Source organism: Hyperolius riggenbachi, chromosome 12 (genome assembly GCF_040937935.1).
Source record: "Hyperolius riggenbachi isolate aHypRig1 chromosome 12, aHypRig1.pri, whole genome shotgun sequence".
Lineage (NCBI taxonomy): Eukaryota > Metazoa > Chordata > Amphibia > Anura > Hyperoliidae > Hyperolius > Hyperolius riggenbachi.
In genome coordinates, this window is record NC_090657.1 from 180104253 (window position 1) to 180118767 (window position 14515).

The 14515-nt window shown below is 48.7% G+C and overlaps 1 protein-coding gene across 2 annotated transcripts in view; it reads right to left on the reverse strand.

Moving 5' to 3' along the window:
* The window catches only part of LOC137542575 (uncharacterized), an 83727-nt gene that overhangs the window by 12055 nt on the left and 57157 nt on the right, over nucleotides 1-14515 (reverse strand). For both annotated transcript variants that reach the window (XM_068264599.1, XM_068264598.1), the window contains exons 9-10: nucleotides 11658-11933; nucleotides 4690-4797 (exon numbers count right to left, since the gene is read on the reverse strand). In XM_068264599.1, the coding sequence (XP_068120700.1) occupies nucleotides 4690-4797; nucleotides 11658-11933 (384 nt within the window). The remainder of the gene's footprint in view (nucleotides 1-4689; nucleotides 4798-11657; nucleotides 11934-14515) is intronic.

The following is a 14515-nucleotide window of genomic DNA, read 5'->3' on the forward strand; positions in this document are numbered from 1 at the left end:
TGTGAACATAGGCTCACTGCTAGAGTTCTCAGTCCACCTTCTGTATTCAATTTGAATAATATCCTCCTCCTCCCCCCCATACATACAGCACATGTACTAGCCTTGTACTGTGCTTAGCAGAGACTGCTCAGAAGCATAACTCTTTAGCTACATACACACGAGGCACGGATGTCTGCAGTTGCGTGGAGACAAGCAACAGTTGAAAGTCTCCAGCAGTTGTATACAAGCAAGGATTGTATACACACACGGCAACAACCTGTCTGCAACATAGCGGAAACTGTTGCTCAGCAACTTCTGTCGCAGGTTCAATGAACTGTCGGACTCACTAGAGTTGCTAGAGACTAGCATACACACGACCGCACCGACTTGAGACTAGGGACGGTTGCTGCAACAGCTGTTGCCGGCGATTGGCCAAGTCAATCGCCTGGCGACAGCTCTGATTAGCAACAGTTCCTTGCGCGCACCTCATACACACGGAGGACCTGTTGCCGCAACATGCGCGCGCCATGTGTTTCCAGCAACAGTTGTAGCCCGTGTGTATGGGCCTTTACTAGCTTTTGAACAAAGATACCCCTGATGAAGAGAGCACTGCTTCACGAAACACAGGCACTATCATTGCTTCAAGCTATACTTGTTACTGAATAAAGGTGTTAGTATCTACAATATGTTTTCCCTTTGGGGAAAGCCCAAACCCCACATAGTGATCAGTGGGGTGGCATTATCCCAGAAATCCCTGAAGGTGGGGTGGCATTATTTTGGTGCACTCATTGGTACAGAGTTGTATCATCCTAATAAAGTTTTGTAATCTTGTTCCTTTCGGAGTGGGAGACAGTTTTGTACTCAACCTAACCATTTGGGGACCGGCTGCCTGACCCCCCTTAAGGACCAGGTGATTTTGCCTGTGTGTGGGGGGGGGGGGGGGGGGGGGGGGGAGAGGCGCATTTGGGGGGGTGTCAGGCAGTTGGATCCCCACTCTTGGTAGCTGGGCATGGCGTCTTCCCTGTAGCCAGATGTCCCCCCCTGTAGCCAGCAGCATTTACTCACCTCCCAGGCTCCAGCGATGAGCTGCTGTGGACCCCTCCGGCCAGCATCCCCGCTCATACTGGCAGTCATCAAGCTGGGACCAGATACTTACGTCAGAGCAAGCGGGGATGCCGGCCATAGCGGAGGGGAGCACCGATCGCCGGGGAACGACAGGAAGGTAAGTGGATCCTCTTCTCCCCCCCTACCGCCGCATCAGTAACAGGGATCACTACGATCCACCGGCAATCGTTCGTAGTAATCACATAACCAGGAGCCATACGCGATGGCTCCTGCATCCTGATCAGTGAGGGGAGATGTCAGCTGTCATATGACAGCTTAATCTCCCCTCTCGGGTGGGCACGATCGCGTCGGGAGCGGAAACGGGGGGTGGCGTAAATCCTACACCGCATCAGCCTAGGGCAGCCACAAATGTGGCATAGGATTTACTTGCGTGGCCGCAAAAGGTTAAATGACAACTGCAGCGAGAGTGATATGGAGGCTGCATATTTATTTTCTCTTAAGCAATGCCAGTTGCCTGGCTGTCCTGCTGTTCCTCTGCCTCTAATACTTTTAGTCATAGACCCTGAACAAGCATGCAGCAGATCGGGTGTTTCTGACATTATTGTCAGATCTGACAAGATTAGCTGCAAGCTTGTTTCTGGTGTGACTCAGACACTACTGCAGCCAAATAGACCAGCAGGACAGCCAGGCAACTAGTATTGTTTACAGAGAAATAAATATGGTAGCATCCATAACCCTCTTGCTACAGTTGCCCTTTAAAGAGAACCCGAGGTGTGTTTAAAGAATGTTATCTGCATACAGAGGCTGGATCTGCCTATACAGCCCAGCCTCTGTTGCTATCCCAAACCCCAGTAAGGTCCCCCTGCACTCTGCAATCCCTCATAAATCACAGCCGTGGTGTGAGGCTGTGTTTACATCTGTAGTGTCAGTCTCAGCTGCTCCCCCGCCTCTTGCATAGCTCCTTTCCCTGCCCCCGTCCCTTCCCTCCAATCAGCAGGGAGGGAAGGGATGCAGGCGGGGACTGGAGTTCTGCAGGAGGCGGGGAGAGCAGCAGACTGACACTATAGAGATAAACACAGCCAGCTCTGACAAGCTGTTTGTCAGCAGCGTGGCTGTAATTTATGAGGGATTGCAGAGTGCAGGGGGACCTTAGGGGGGTTTGGGATAGCAACAGAGGCTGGGCTGTATAGGCAGATCCAGCCTCTGTATGCAGATAATATTCTTCAAACCCACCTCGGGTTCTCTTTAAATACTGTAAAAGTATCGGTTTTCACACCATAACTGACTACATGTCCTGAAGTTACTTGCTTCTATGCCTCCTGGGGTCAGTTCTGACACATAATTTCATCAATTCACTAACAACTTGATTCACTAAAGTCTGCTAAACCTACTGCACACAAGCACCTACTGCACTACGCACAGTCTTGTCAGTGTAGGGTGCGCTCTTTAGTCATGCACAATCCTTCTAAATGCTGCATGATCTGTGGTAGCGCGACTGCGATACTTTACTAGCACGGCCGCTACTATGTTAATTAAAGTAACAACAGAGCGCACGCTATGCTGACAGTACCACGCATAGAGTGCGCATGCTTTTTTCCCCACGCTCCTTGTGTGTGGTAGGTTTTGCACACTTTAGTGAATCAAGCTGTAAGGCACATTTAGTAAAAATTTCACAAAGATTTTTACCACATACAATATTTCATTCTGTAATTGCTGGATTATTGCAGTGCATGGGAAATTGATGAAAGATGTGATACTGACAGCATTCTATATTATACTGATAAGTAAAGGGCAAGTCCAAGCTGCATGAAATGAACGTAAGATTTGTATCAGGTCAAAACCACTATTATCTTATTAACTAGGTTTAGTTACTGTATCAGGGCCATTTTTAGCCTTTTTGTCACTCCAGGCAAGAAGTCCTGTGTCACCCCCTAAATGAATAGACCTCACTAGCCTGTAATTTGACTTTTCTACGCAGTATCAGCCTTAGAAAAATCTGTTGTTTTCTGCTTTACTGAATGCGGTAATGCTTTGTGAATTAAAAGCTACCCAAACTGTACAGAACTAAGATGTACCTTCCTCTAGTGCAGGGGTGTCAAACTCAAATACAAAGTGGGACCAACATTGAACATTGGGACCAAGTCACGGGCCAACCTCAATGTCTAGTGGCCAATCCCCTATACAGTTCCCTGGTGTCTCATGGCGCCCTCCCTCCCCTATGCAGCTTTTTAGTGTCTAGTGGTCCTCACTCCTCAATGCAGTTCTCTGGTGTCTACTCCCCCCCTCCCTCTCCTATATAGTTCCCTGGTGTCTAGTGCCTCCCCCCCCCCCTCATATACAGCTCCCTAAGGTCTAGTGGCCACACTCTCCCCCCTATACAGTTCTCCTGTGTCTAGTGGTTCCTTTCCCATCCCTAAATAGTTCCCTGGTCTCTAGTGGTCCCCCGTCACTCCCCTAAACAGTTCATTGGTGTCTTTGGTGTCTAGTGCTTTACCCTACCACATATTGCTTCCCTGGTGATCTAGGGCTTTACCTCCAGTGTAGATTGCCTGGTGGTTTAGAGTGGGCCAAACATAATGCAAACTGGGGAAACCACTTGAGTGTTAAATTTGATGGCACTGCGGGCCAGATTTGGACTGTGGGCCTTGTATTTGACTCCTGTGCTACAGTGTGTGCTGGATAGAGAATTTATCAGAATCTGTTCACCATACTTGTTGTGAAGCCAGGCATGATAAGGATGAAAGCAGCAGAGCTCAGAGCTATGGTCCTGGAGACACTATAGACCAGTGATCCTCAAACTAAGGCCCGAGGGCCGAATGCGGCCCACCAAGGCATTTTCACTGGCCCCCCAAACAAAATGTAAACTTATAGATGCGGCCCACTGCGCCTGTAAATATCGGCAGCCCGCATATAGAATAGGAGTGCTGGCACCACCCAGCACTCCTCTTTGGGAGCCCTGTCCCTCTGTCCCTCTTTCCTCCTCATTTGTCCCTCTTTCAGGACTTTGTCCCTCTTTCTATATAAATATATATATTTCTCTACTAAAAATGGGTTTGATTAACTCTAAACTTTACCCCCATCCTTTAAATTGATATAATACTACTTTTAAAATGTTTATATGAAGGAAAATGAACCAGGATAGAAAGGACCAGTGTGGTTTGAATTATAAAACATATTTTCTTATGAAATCTTTATGGTATGCATGACTAGAGGTGTGATGGGCGTGATCAGGGGTGTGGATTAAGTGTCCCTCTTTCTCATCTCAAAAAGTCGGGAGGTATGTACATACCTATATTCACTGCAGCCTCTGAGGTATGTTGTTCCGGCCCTTGACCGAAAAAGTTTGGTGACCCCTGCTATAGACAATGCAAGGAGGAGCTTCGCTTGCTATTCTCCAACTACCACTGAAAAATCAGCTCTGGTTGGAGACATCCTTTAACCTAATGGAAAAGTCCACTTTACTATTGCGTTATTTTAATTTAGACCCTTCCATAGGGACAACGAAAGGTTCGGCAGTCACGTTAGTCTCCAGCTGGTTCTGAAGACTATTCCTTTAAATGTTCAGAGGATTTTAGTAGGTGTAAACATTTAGGATTTCACAAAGAAATAACTCAACATTCTAAACAGAGCAGAGGAAGGACTCACAGGCTGGGGCGGTGCTCTCGTCCGGCTGTGCTTGTGTGGTGACATCTGCCGGGACCGCTGGATTGACACACGGACCATCCACAACTGTGAGATCACAGGCTGCGGTGCCTGTACAGGGGAAGACAGGTGAGATCAGGGGGACTATGAATAACAGCCAAAGAGAACATGACTCCTGACAGCCTCTAGTGTCAGTGTGCACAGACCTCTCCCAGCCTCCAGTGTCAGTGCGCACAGACCCCTCACAGCCTCTAGTGTCAGTGTGCGCAGACCTCTCCCAGCCTCCAGTGTCAGTGCACACAGACCCCTCACAGCCTCTAGTGTCAGTGTGCGCAGACCTCTCCCAGCCTCCAGTGTCAGTGCGCACAGACCCCTCACAGCCTCTAGTGTCAGTGTGCGCAGACCTCTCCCAGCCTCCAGTGTCAGTGTGCGCAGACCCCTCACAGCTCCAGTGTCAGTGTGCGCAGACCTCTCCCAGCCTCCAGTGTCAGTGTGCGCAGACCTCTCCCAGCCTCCAGTGTCAGTGTGCGCAGACCTCATCCAGCCTCCAGTGTCTTTGTGCGCAGACCCCTCCGGGCATCCAGTGTCAGTGTGAGCAGATCCCTTTCCAGCCTCCAGCGGCAGTGTGCTAAGACCCCTTCCAGCCTCCAGTGTCAGTATGCTAAGACCCCTTCCGGCCTCCAGTGTCAGTGTGTTAAGACCCCTTCCAACCTCATGTGTCAGTGTGCTAAGAAACCCACCACCCTCCTGTGTCAGTGTGCTCAGACTCCCGCCAGCCTCCAATGTTCTCTGACTCCTCTGAGCTTCCAGTGTCAGTGTGCTAAGACCCCTTCCAGCCTCCAGTGTCAGTGTGCTAACACCCTTTCCAGCCTCCTGTGTCAGTGTGCTAAGACCCCCGCCAGCCTCCTGTGTCAGTGTGCTCAGACCCCCACCAGCCACCAGTGTTCTCAGACTCCTCCCAGCTTCCAGTGTCAGTGTGCTCAGACTCCTCGCAGCTTCCTGTGACAGTGTGCTCTGACCCCTCCAGGCCTCCCAGTAGCCAGGGTTTTAGTGTTCAGTCTCCTCCCAGAAGCCAGTGTCAGTAAACTTAGACTCCTCTCAGCCTCCAGAGTTAATGTGCTCAGACACCACCCAGTAGCCAGTGTCAGTGTGCTCAGACTTCTCACACCATCCACAGTCAGTGTTGTAGGCAAAACTAACACCTCTCACCACCCCACCAATTCGTCCAGGAGCAGGACCATGGGCAGCCAAGGCCCACAATGCAGCAGAAAGGAAGGAAGATCCGCTCGACTGTCAGGATAAAAGTCCCATCTTTTTTTGAAATTCAACATGCTGGATATACAGATGAGCTCACGTGTATTGGAGCCACACAATCGCTCCTTAGTCATAGCTAAAAGTGCTCTCACATGAGCTACAATTTATACATACACAACTCCATCCTTCGCGCCATCCTCCCACTTTGGCATCTTTAATACATTGTTGGATGTTAACAGATTTGTCAGGAATCTTATGATTAGCAAGCATTTTTTGGGTGTTGAAGATTTAGAGTATGGCGCAGAGGAGCTCTCTGGTGGCGGTTTTGAGTATAACTTACGACTTGTACTTCCATAACAGGACAAAAACTCGGTCCTCTTGCTACAGCAATTATCTCTAACAGCCCAGGAGGGAATTACAGATAGGCATACAAAGTCTATAAGAATCAAAATTCCTGATTTTTATCCCCTTCAGGTAAGGACGAAGGCCATTGACCTATTTCATGATCAAGTAGAGAAGCACTTGCACGCCATTCATAGGGTTCATAAGGCTCCCTCAGATCTTACAATCAAAGAGAGGCAGGCCCTATATTCCCTCAGAACAAATACCTCTATAGTGATCCACAATGCGGACAAAGGGGATCGGTGGTGGTTTTAAACACAGCGGATTATGAGCAGGAAGCTCTTAGACAGCTGCAGGACAGGAACACCTACTGTTCCCTCCTGTCAGATACCACATTGTCCTTCTCAGAGGAGCTAGGTCTCCTTTAAGATGAAGGCCTAAGTATCAATGCCCTAACTAAGAAAATTAGGGATTATCTAATGGTCAAAATGCTAGTGGCCCCAATATTTCATCACTTGCCAAAAATCAACAAACCAGACTTTCAACCCAGGGGCCGTCCCATTGTGGCTGGTATTGGGTCCTTGGGGGAGCGTCTGGGTGAGTGTGTGGAGTCTAATCTACACCCACTTGTGGTACGATTGCCCAGGTACTTACAGGTAGTGTTGGGCGAACAATGTTCGCCACTGTTCGGGTTCTGCAGAACATCACCCTGTTCGGGTGATGTTCGAGTTCGGCCGAACACCTGGTGGTGTTCGGCCAAACTGTTCGGGTTCGCCCGAACTGCTGAATGCCCGGCCGAACAGGGCCCCTGTTCGGCCGAACAGGGCCCTGTTCGGCCGAATACGGCCCCCCTATGGGGTCGCAGGCATAAGGGGGAGCATGCCCCGATCGTGGGGGGGTCGGAAATTCCCCCCACCCCCTCCGCTAGCGCTCCCCCCTCTGCCCGCTTCCCCATACAAAAGTTTGACGAAAGTAAAATAGTACCGGTGGTGGTGGCTGGCTGCTGCAGTGGCTGGCTGCTGCAGTGGCTGGCTGGCTGCTGCAGTGGCTGGCTGGCACTATGAAGTGACTGAGGAGGAGGAGGAGGAGTAGGACGCGTTGAGGGAGGCCGGGCAGCGGGCGGTTCAGCGGTAGTACCCTTGTGGTACTTCCGCCCTTTCTCTGAACTCACGTCCTCTGCGTGATGACACATACGAGGGTACGCGTGACGCGTACCCTCGTATGCAGAGGACGTGAGGTCAGAGAAAGGGCGGAAGTACCACAAGGGTACTACCGCTGAACCGCCCACTGCCCGGCCTCCCTCAACGCGTCCTACTCCGACTCCTCCTCCTCAGTCACTTTATAGTGCCAGCCAGCCACTGCAGCAGCCAGCCACCACCACCGGTACTATTTTACTTTCGTCAAACTTTTGTATGGGGAAGCGGGCAGAGGGGGGGAGCGCTAGCGGAGGGGGTGGGGGGAATTTCCGACCCTCCCCCGCGATCGGGTCATGCTCCCCCCTTATGCCTGCGACCCCATAGGGCCCCCAAAAGCGGGATGTTCGGGGAGTTCGGGGTTCGGCCCGAACATGCCGAACATCGCGGCCATGTTCGGCAAACGTTCCCGAACCCGAACATCCAGGTGTTCGCCCAACACTACTTACAGGATACTAAGCACCTTTTAGCTAGTCTACAACATATTAAATGGGCTAAGGATTGTAGCTGGGTGACCTTTGATGTGGCTTCACTGTATTCATCTATACATTGGAGGCTTTGTCTTGCCATCTGGTACGATACTCGTCCTATTCTCCTCCTCTGAGATCCTTTCTTTCCATGGATGTCAAATTTCTTTTGAAGCAAATTTGTATATGGGATGGTAGGAGGAGCTCCACATTCTTGGAGACGTTAATCCATATTTCTCCGGCATCTTCTGGTACGGAAGATATATTGATGACTTGCTGATGGTGTGGAGGGGACCCCGGAGGATTTAGGAGAATTCCTCTATTTTTGGAATTGTAATGACTTAAATCTTAGTTTTACTATGAGTGGTGGAAAACATCAAACTGATTACCTAGATGTGACTCTTATGGGCTCGGCTGAGACTGGAGACATAGAGACACATAACTTTAGGAAATCCTGTGCGGGTAACGCAGTGCTTACAGCCTACAGTTGTCACCCGAACCATACTATCAAAGCCATTCCAGTGGGAGAAAAAGTTTGGGCCAAACGCAACTGTTCTGAGTCTGACCCCATTTATTTACATAAAGAGTTACAGTCTGTAGAATCCAGACTGTGTGAGAGGGGTTATAAAAGGTGGCAGTTGCGTAGGACACGTAACATACCACGACGTAGAGATAGGTCTGATCTTTTACAAAAATCAACCAAGGAGGGTTCGAAACCCTAGGAATGTCTCTTTCGTTACCACTTATAGTCTTGAGTAAGATCAAGTGATTTCGGTCATTCGGAGATGTCTGCCAATTTAGCACATGGATCCAAAACTCAGTATTATTTTGAAAGATGGATGTTTCTTTTCGTCGCAAAGAAGTAACACACTCGGTAAAATGTTATCTCCGAGTCTACATACTGTAACTCAACGTTGATTTCAGTAATAGAACGTGGTTATCCACGACTAACACATATAAATGTGGTTATTCCACTTGCCAGTATTGTGCTTATCTTCAATCGGGTCGTGAAGTTTATTCATGTGCCAAATGACAGTCATTTCCGATATCGGGTTTTATTAACTGTGCCACCAATAATGTAATTTACACTATTTACTGCCAACAATTCTCTGTGCAACATGTGGATTGTACCACACGTCCTCTTTGAGAAAGAATTTCTGAACATTTTAGGGGAGCCTCCAAAGAAAATTTTGGGGGTTCAAAGGTCTCCCAACATTTTGCTATTTGCTGTAATGGGGACTTATCTTTGTTTAACTTTCTAGGAATAGAGAGGGTTAAGCATCCAGTCGGTGGGGGGCAGCATGCAATCAAAAAAACATTCTAAAACGGGAAACGTCTTGGATTTGGCAACTTGGGACTCGTGTTCCTGAGGGTCTAAATTCTAGGTGGGAAGTGAGCCTTTTTTATGACCTTAATCATTTAATATTTGGGGTTTCTCTGCCTGTCCCATATCCCCCCCCCCCCCCCTTTTTAATGATTCTGTATTATACCCTGAGGACTCTTTCACATCTGAGCCCGTTTTCTGCGGTTTAATGCAAAGTCAATACTTTTCATTAACCAAAGTAAAATCAAAGTCCATAGACTCATTTTACCTTTCACATCCGACGCTGCGCTTTGGTGCGTTGCAGTTCGACGCACCCGGAGCTTTTAATCGTCAGGAGCCGGCGTTTTCCCGTCAGGTGAATTCATAACTACCGCTGCTCAACATCCCGACGACACGCCGCAGGCCATAACGCGTGCAGGAAAACGGCTCCTGCACGCGTTGTCGGATGTAAAAGAACCCTGACAGCTTGGTCTACAGGTTATTAGAGGGATTTGTTTGTTCTTATTCAAGCACTTTTTGTGCATCTATATGCACTCTTGTTATTTGTGTAATATGGCTTTAAGAAGAAATCTTTGTACTCGCATACTTTGCATAAAGACTGACCAAAGAGGGTGGAGTTGTGTATGTATAAATTGTAGCTCCTGTGATAGCACTTTTAGCTATGACTAAGGAGCGATTGTGTGGCTCCAATACGCGTGAGCTAACCTGTATATCCAGCATGTTGAATTTCAAAAAAAGACATTTATCCTGCCAGTCGAGCGGCTCTTCCTTCCTTTCTGCTCCTCCCAGTAGCCAGTGTCAGTGTACTCAGACTTCTCCCAGTAGCCAGTGTCAGTGTGCTCAGACTTCTCCCAGAAGCCAGTGTCAGTGTGCTCAGGCTTCTCCCAGTAGCCAGTGTTGCCAACCTTTCACGTTATTTTTTACTGACAAATACCAAAAAATTTACTGACAAAAGATTTTTTTTTACTGACAAAATCCCCTGCGCCCGCTGGGTGGGGCCATATATACATGACTTTAGTGGTGCAGGTCTGCCGGGGAAGTTTGAGCTCTGCCATAGTGTTTACCTCCCCCAAAATCCATGTAATCTTACAGCATTTCACCAAAAATCCATGTAATATGGCAGTGGTTCCCTAAAAATAGATGTAATCTGGCAGCAGCGATTCCCCCAACATACACATAATCTGGCAGCAGTTCCCCAAAATACACTTAATCTGTCAGCAGTGGTTTCCCAAAAATAGGTAGCCAGGTCTATAGGTGTCTCCAGAATAGGTGGCCAAGGGTATAGATGTCCTCAGAACAGGTAGCCAGAGGTAGAGATGTCCCCAGAACAGGTAGCCAGGGGTTAAAGATGTCCCCAGAACAGGTAGCCAGATGTCCCCAGAACAGGTAGCCAGATGTCCCCACAACAGGTAGCCAGATGTCCCCACAACAGGTAGCCAGATGTCCCCACAACAGGTAGCCAGATGTCCCCACAACAGGTAGCAAGTTTTCCCCACAACAGGTAGCCAGGGGTAGAGATGTCCCCACAACAGGTAGCCAGTGGTAGAGATGTCCCCACAACAGGTAGCCAGGGGTAAATATGTCCCCAGAACAGGTTGCCAGGTTTGGAGATGTCCCCAGAACAGGTAGCCAGGGGTAGAGATGTCCCCACAACAGGTAGCCAGATGTCCCCAGAACAGGTTGCCAGGTGTGGAGATGTCCCCAGAACAGGTAGCCAGGGGTAGAGATGTCCCCAGAACAGGTAGCCAGGTGTCCCTCCCAGCAGGAGGGGAGCAGCGTAGAGAAGGGGGAGCGATCATGGGCACAGCAGCGGGGAAGGGGAGTTGTCTCCCCCCCCCCCCCCTTCCCTCACCTTAGGGCTCCCTTTCCCTCGCTCTCCCCTCCAGAGCTAAGTCTTGTGCAGCGGCTGGTAGCGGGTGGAACTTACCTCCGTCTCGTTGCAGGCACGGGATGGTCTCTCTGCATTTGCCGCTAGTCCGGTCTGGTCTAGACCAGAGGCACCAGAACTTCCGGCACTTGGAACGAGACGGACGTAAGTTCCGCCCGCTGCCAGCCACCACACAAAACTTAGTTCTGGAGGGGAGGGAGTGGGAGCCCTAAAGTGAGCTGTGCCCACCGCTCTCCCTCTTCTCTGTGCTGCTATCCTCCTGCTAATTGGCTGCCCTTACGGACGCTGCTGAATTCCTTACGGAATTCACGGGCAGCTAAATTTGTAACAAAATTTACGGTATGCCCGTAAATTTACGTGCGGTTGGCAACACTGCCCAGTAGCCAGTGTGCTCAGACACCTCCCAGCAGTCAGTGTCAGTGTGCTCCCAGTAGCCGGTGTCAGTGTGCTCAGACTCCTCCCAGTAGCCAGTGTAAGTGTGTATAACCCCCCCAAAATCTCACCTTTGCCACAGTCACTTAGTGAGTTGTTACACGTTGGAGTAGAAACTTCAGGGATGTGATTGTTGTGGGAGATGTGATTGGTGTCCTGGTCACATGATGTCCTGGTCTTAGTTTCCACCATCCAGAGGCATCCTTGCTTAGCGAGGTGTCCCATCCTTTCCATCTGGTACAGGTCAGATTTGACGTCCTTTGCGTAGGTCCTTCCCAGGCCTTTAGCGATGTCCACGGCTTTCATCGGCTTACTGTTATTCTTCAGAAATGTGAGGATGCCGTTCTCTGTGACACAGCGATTACACAAATAATAAGCAACTTGCCAAAACTGGACGTCCTTCTGTTTCAAGATACATTACAATGGCTGACTCAATTTACAGATATGCTGTGCTCGCATATGGCAGCCCTGAGCTGTTTATGGTAAATGGAGAGGTGTGTCTGAATGCAATCCTCGTATCGTGTGCACTTCAAGGCTGAGAACTAAAAAAATCAGATCACAAATCACTCAAACGGGGCCCATGGTGAGTGCTGCATACTCATCTGGCGCCGCTCCTGACTTCCTCCTGTGTTCAGAGTCTTTTTGAATTGCCACCACGAGTGCCTGTACCACGTGACACCGCCACCTGTAGTGACATCAATGCATATGTCATTGTAATGTGGTACAGGTCAGGCACCCGCGGTGGCAAATAAAAAAGACTCCAGACACAGGAGGAGGCCAGGAGCGGGCAGCGGGACAGATGAGTATGCAGCACTCACCAAGGGCCCGGGGGGTACATGTACACTGAAAGGGGGGGGGGGGGAAGTCCTTCCAGAGGGGACATCATCAGTAGTTGGGAAATCAAACTCCAGCCCTTGGGACCAAGATTTTCCAGCATGCCATATTCATCCTTTCAACCAATTTCGGCAAGAAAAACGATCCTTGTCTGAGCTACCAGCACTGTTCTTACATCATCACAAACCACACCCCTTTGCTTATACAAATAGTAAACTAGCTGCAGTGTATGCTGGTCTCTGCTACCTCCAGTATGTACAGTATAAGCTGTTACTCTGTGATAAAACTGATAGTAAACGAGCTGCAGTGTGTGCTGATCTCTACCTACAGTGCATACGGTAAAAGCTGTTACTCTGTGCCTGTACTGATAGTAAAATACTTATATTGTGTCCTAATCTCTGCTACCTCCAGTATGTACAGTATAATCTGTTATTCTGTTCCACACAAATGTCCTGCAAGGACAACAGCTCACCAGATGTAAGTGACCTGGCTACAAGCCGGAGCCAAATCTCAGGCCGGATTGCTCACATGGCCCTGGAAACGTCCACATAAGTAAAGAGACAGCACACTACTGTAGTGTGCTGTCTCTTTACTTGTGTAATCTGTTACTCTGTGCCTGTACTGATAGTACACTCGTTGCAGTGTGTGCTGATCTCTGCTCTTCTCAGTATGTACAGTATAAGCTGTTACTTTGTGTCTGTACAGATAGTAAACTAGCTGCAATGTGTGCTGATCTCTGCTACCTCCAGTATGTACAGTATACGCTGTTACTCTGTGTCTGTACTGATAGTAAACTAGCTGCAGTGTGTGCTGATAATTGCTACCTCCAGAATGTACAGTATTAGCTGTTACTCTGCCTGTACTGATAGTAAACTAGCTGCAGTGTGAGCTGATCACTGCTACCTCCAGTATATACAGTATAAGCTGTTACTCTGTGCCTATACTGATAGTATACGAGTTGCAGTGTGTGCTGATGCCTGCTACCTCCAGTATGTACAATATACACTGTTAGGGCTGGTGCACACTGGAGCGGTTCTGGAGCGTTTTTTAAAACACTTGCAGGGGGAAAACCGCTTGGCTAATGAAAGGGAATTGGATGGTGCACACCAGAGCGTTTTGTTTTTTCCACAAATGCAAACTCGGGGGCTGCAGCATTTTTTAGATTTCTGAGGTGTTTCTGCCTTATACTCCGTTTATACTTTAACAAAAGTACAGTGTATAGGAAAGTAGAAAGCCGCTCTGAAAAACGCTAGATCAGAGCGGTTTTCCAGGCATTTTTGTTACAGAAGCTGTTAAGTAACAGCTTTTACTGTAACAATATTTGTAATCTGCTACACAAAAACGCTCCAAAACGCTAGGGATGTTTAGAAAACACTAGTGCACACCGAGCGGTTTTTGGAGCGATCCGCCGGCCGCATGCGCCTATAAAAACGCTTGTCTAATGTATTGCAATGGGATGGTGCACACCGGCGGTTTGCGGTTTTTGCCAAGCCGCAAACGCGCCTCCTGCTGCGCGTTTGCGGATTTCGGAAGCGTTTCGTCCTCAATGTAAAGTATAGGAAAAACGCAAACCGCTCTTAAAAACGCTACTTCAGAGCGGTTTGCCAGGCATTTTTGTTACAGTAGGTGTTCAGTAACAGCTTTTACTGTAACAATATGTGTAATCTGCTACACAAAAACGCACCCAAAACCGCTAGGTATGTTTAGAAAACGTCTCTAAACATACCTAGAATCGCTCTGAAATCAGCTCCCAAAACCGCTAGCGTATTGCGGATCTGCTAGTGGTTTTGGTGTGCACTGGGCCTGAAACATGCCTAGAATCTCTCTGAAATCTGCTTCAAAAACCTCTAGCGTTTTGCAGATTTGCTAGAGGTTTTTGGTGTGCACTGGGCCTTACTTTGTGCTTATACTGATAGTAAACTAGCAGCACTGTGTGCTGATCCCTTCTACCCTCATTATGAACATAATAACCTGTTACTCTGTTTCTATACTGATTTTAGTCTGAGAAATCTGCTAGTGGCAGCAGTGAGGAGCAGAAATGTTGGAGGGTGATAAGCTTCCTTCTCGTTGGCAATGGCAAAAATAGAGCCAGGCT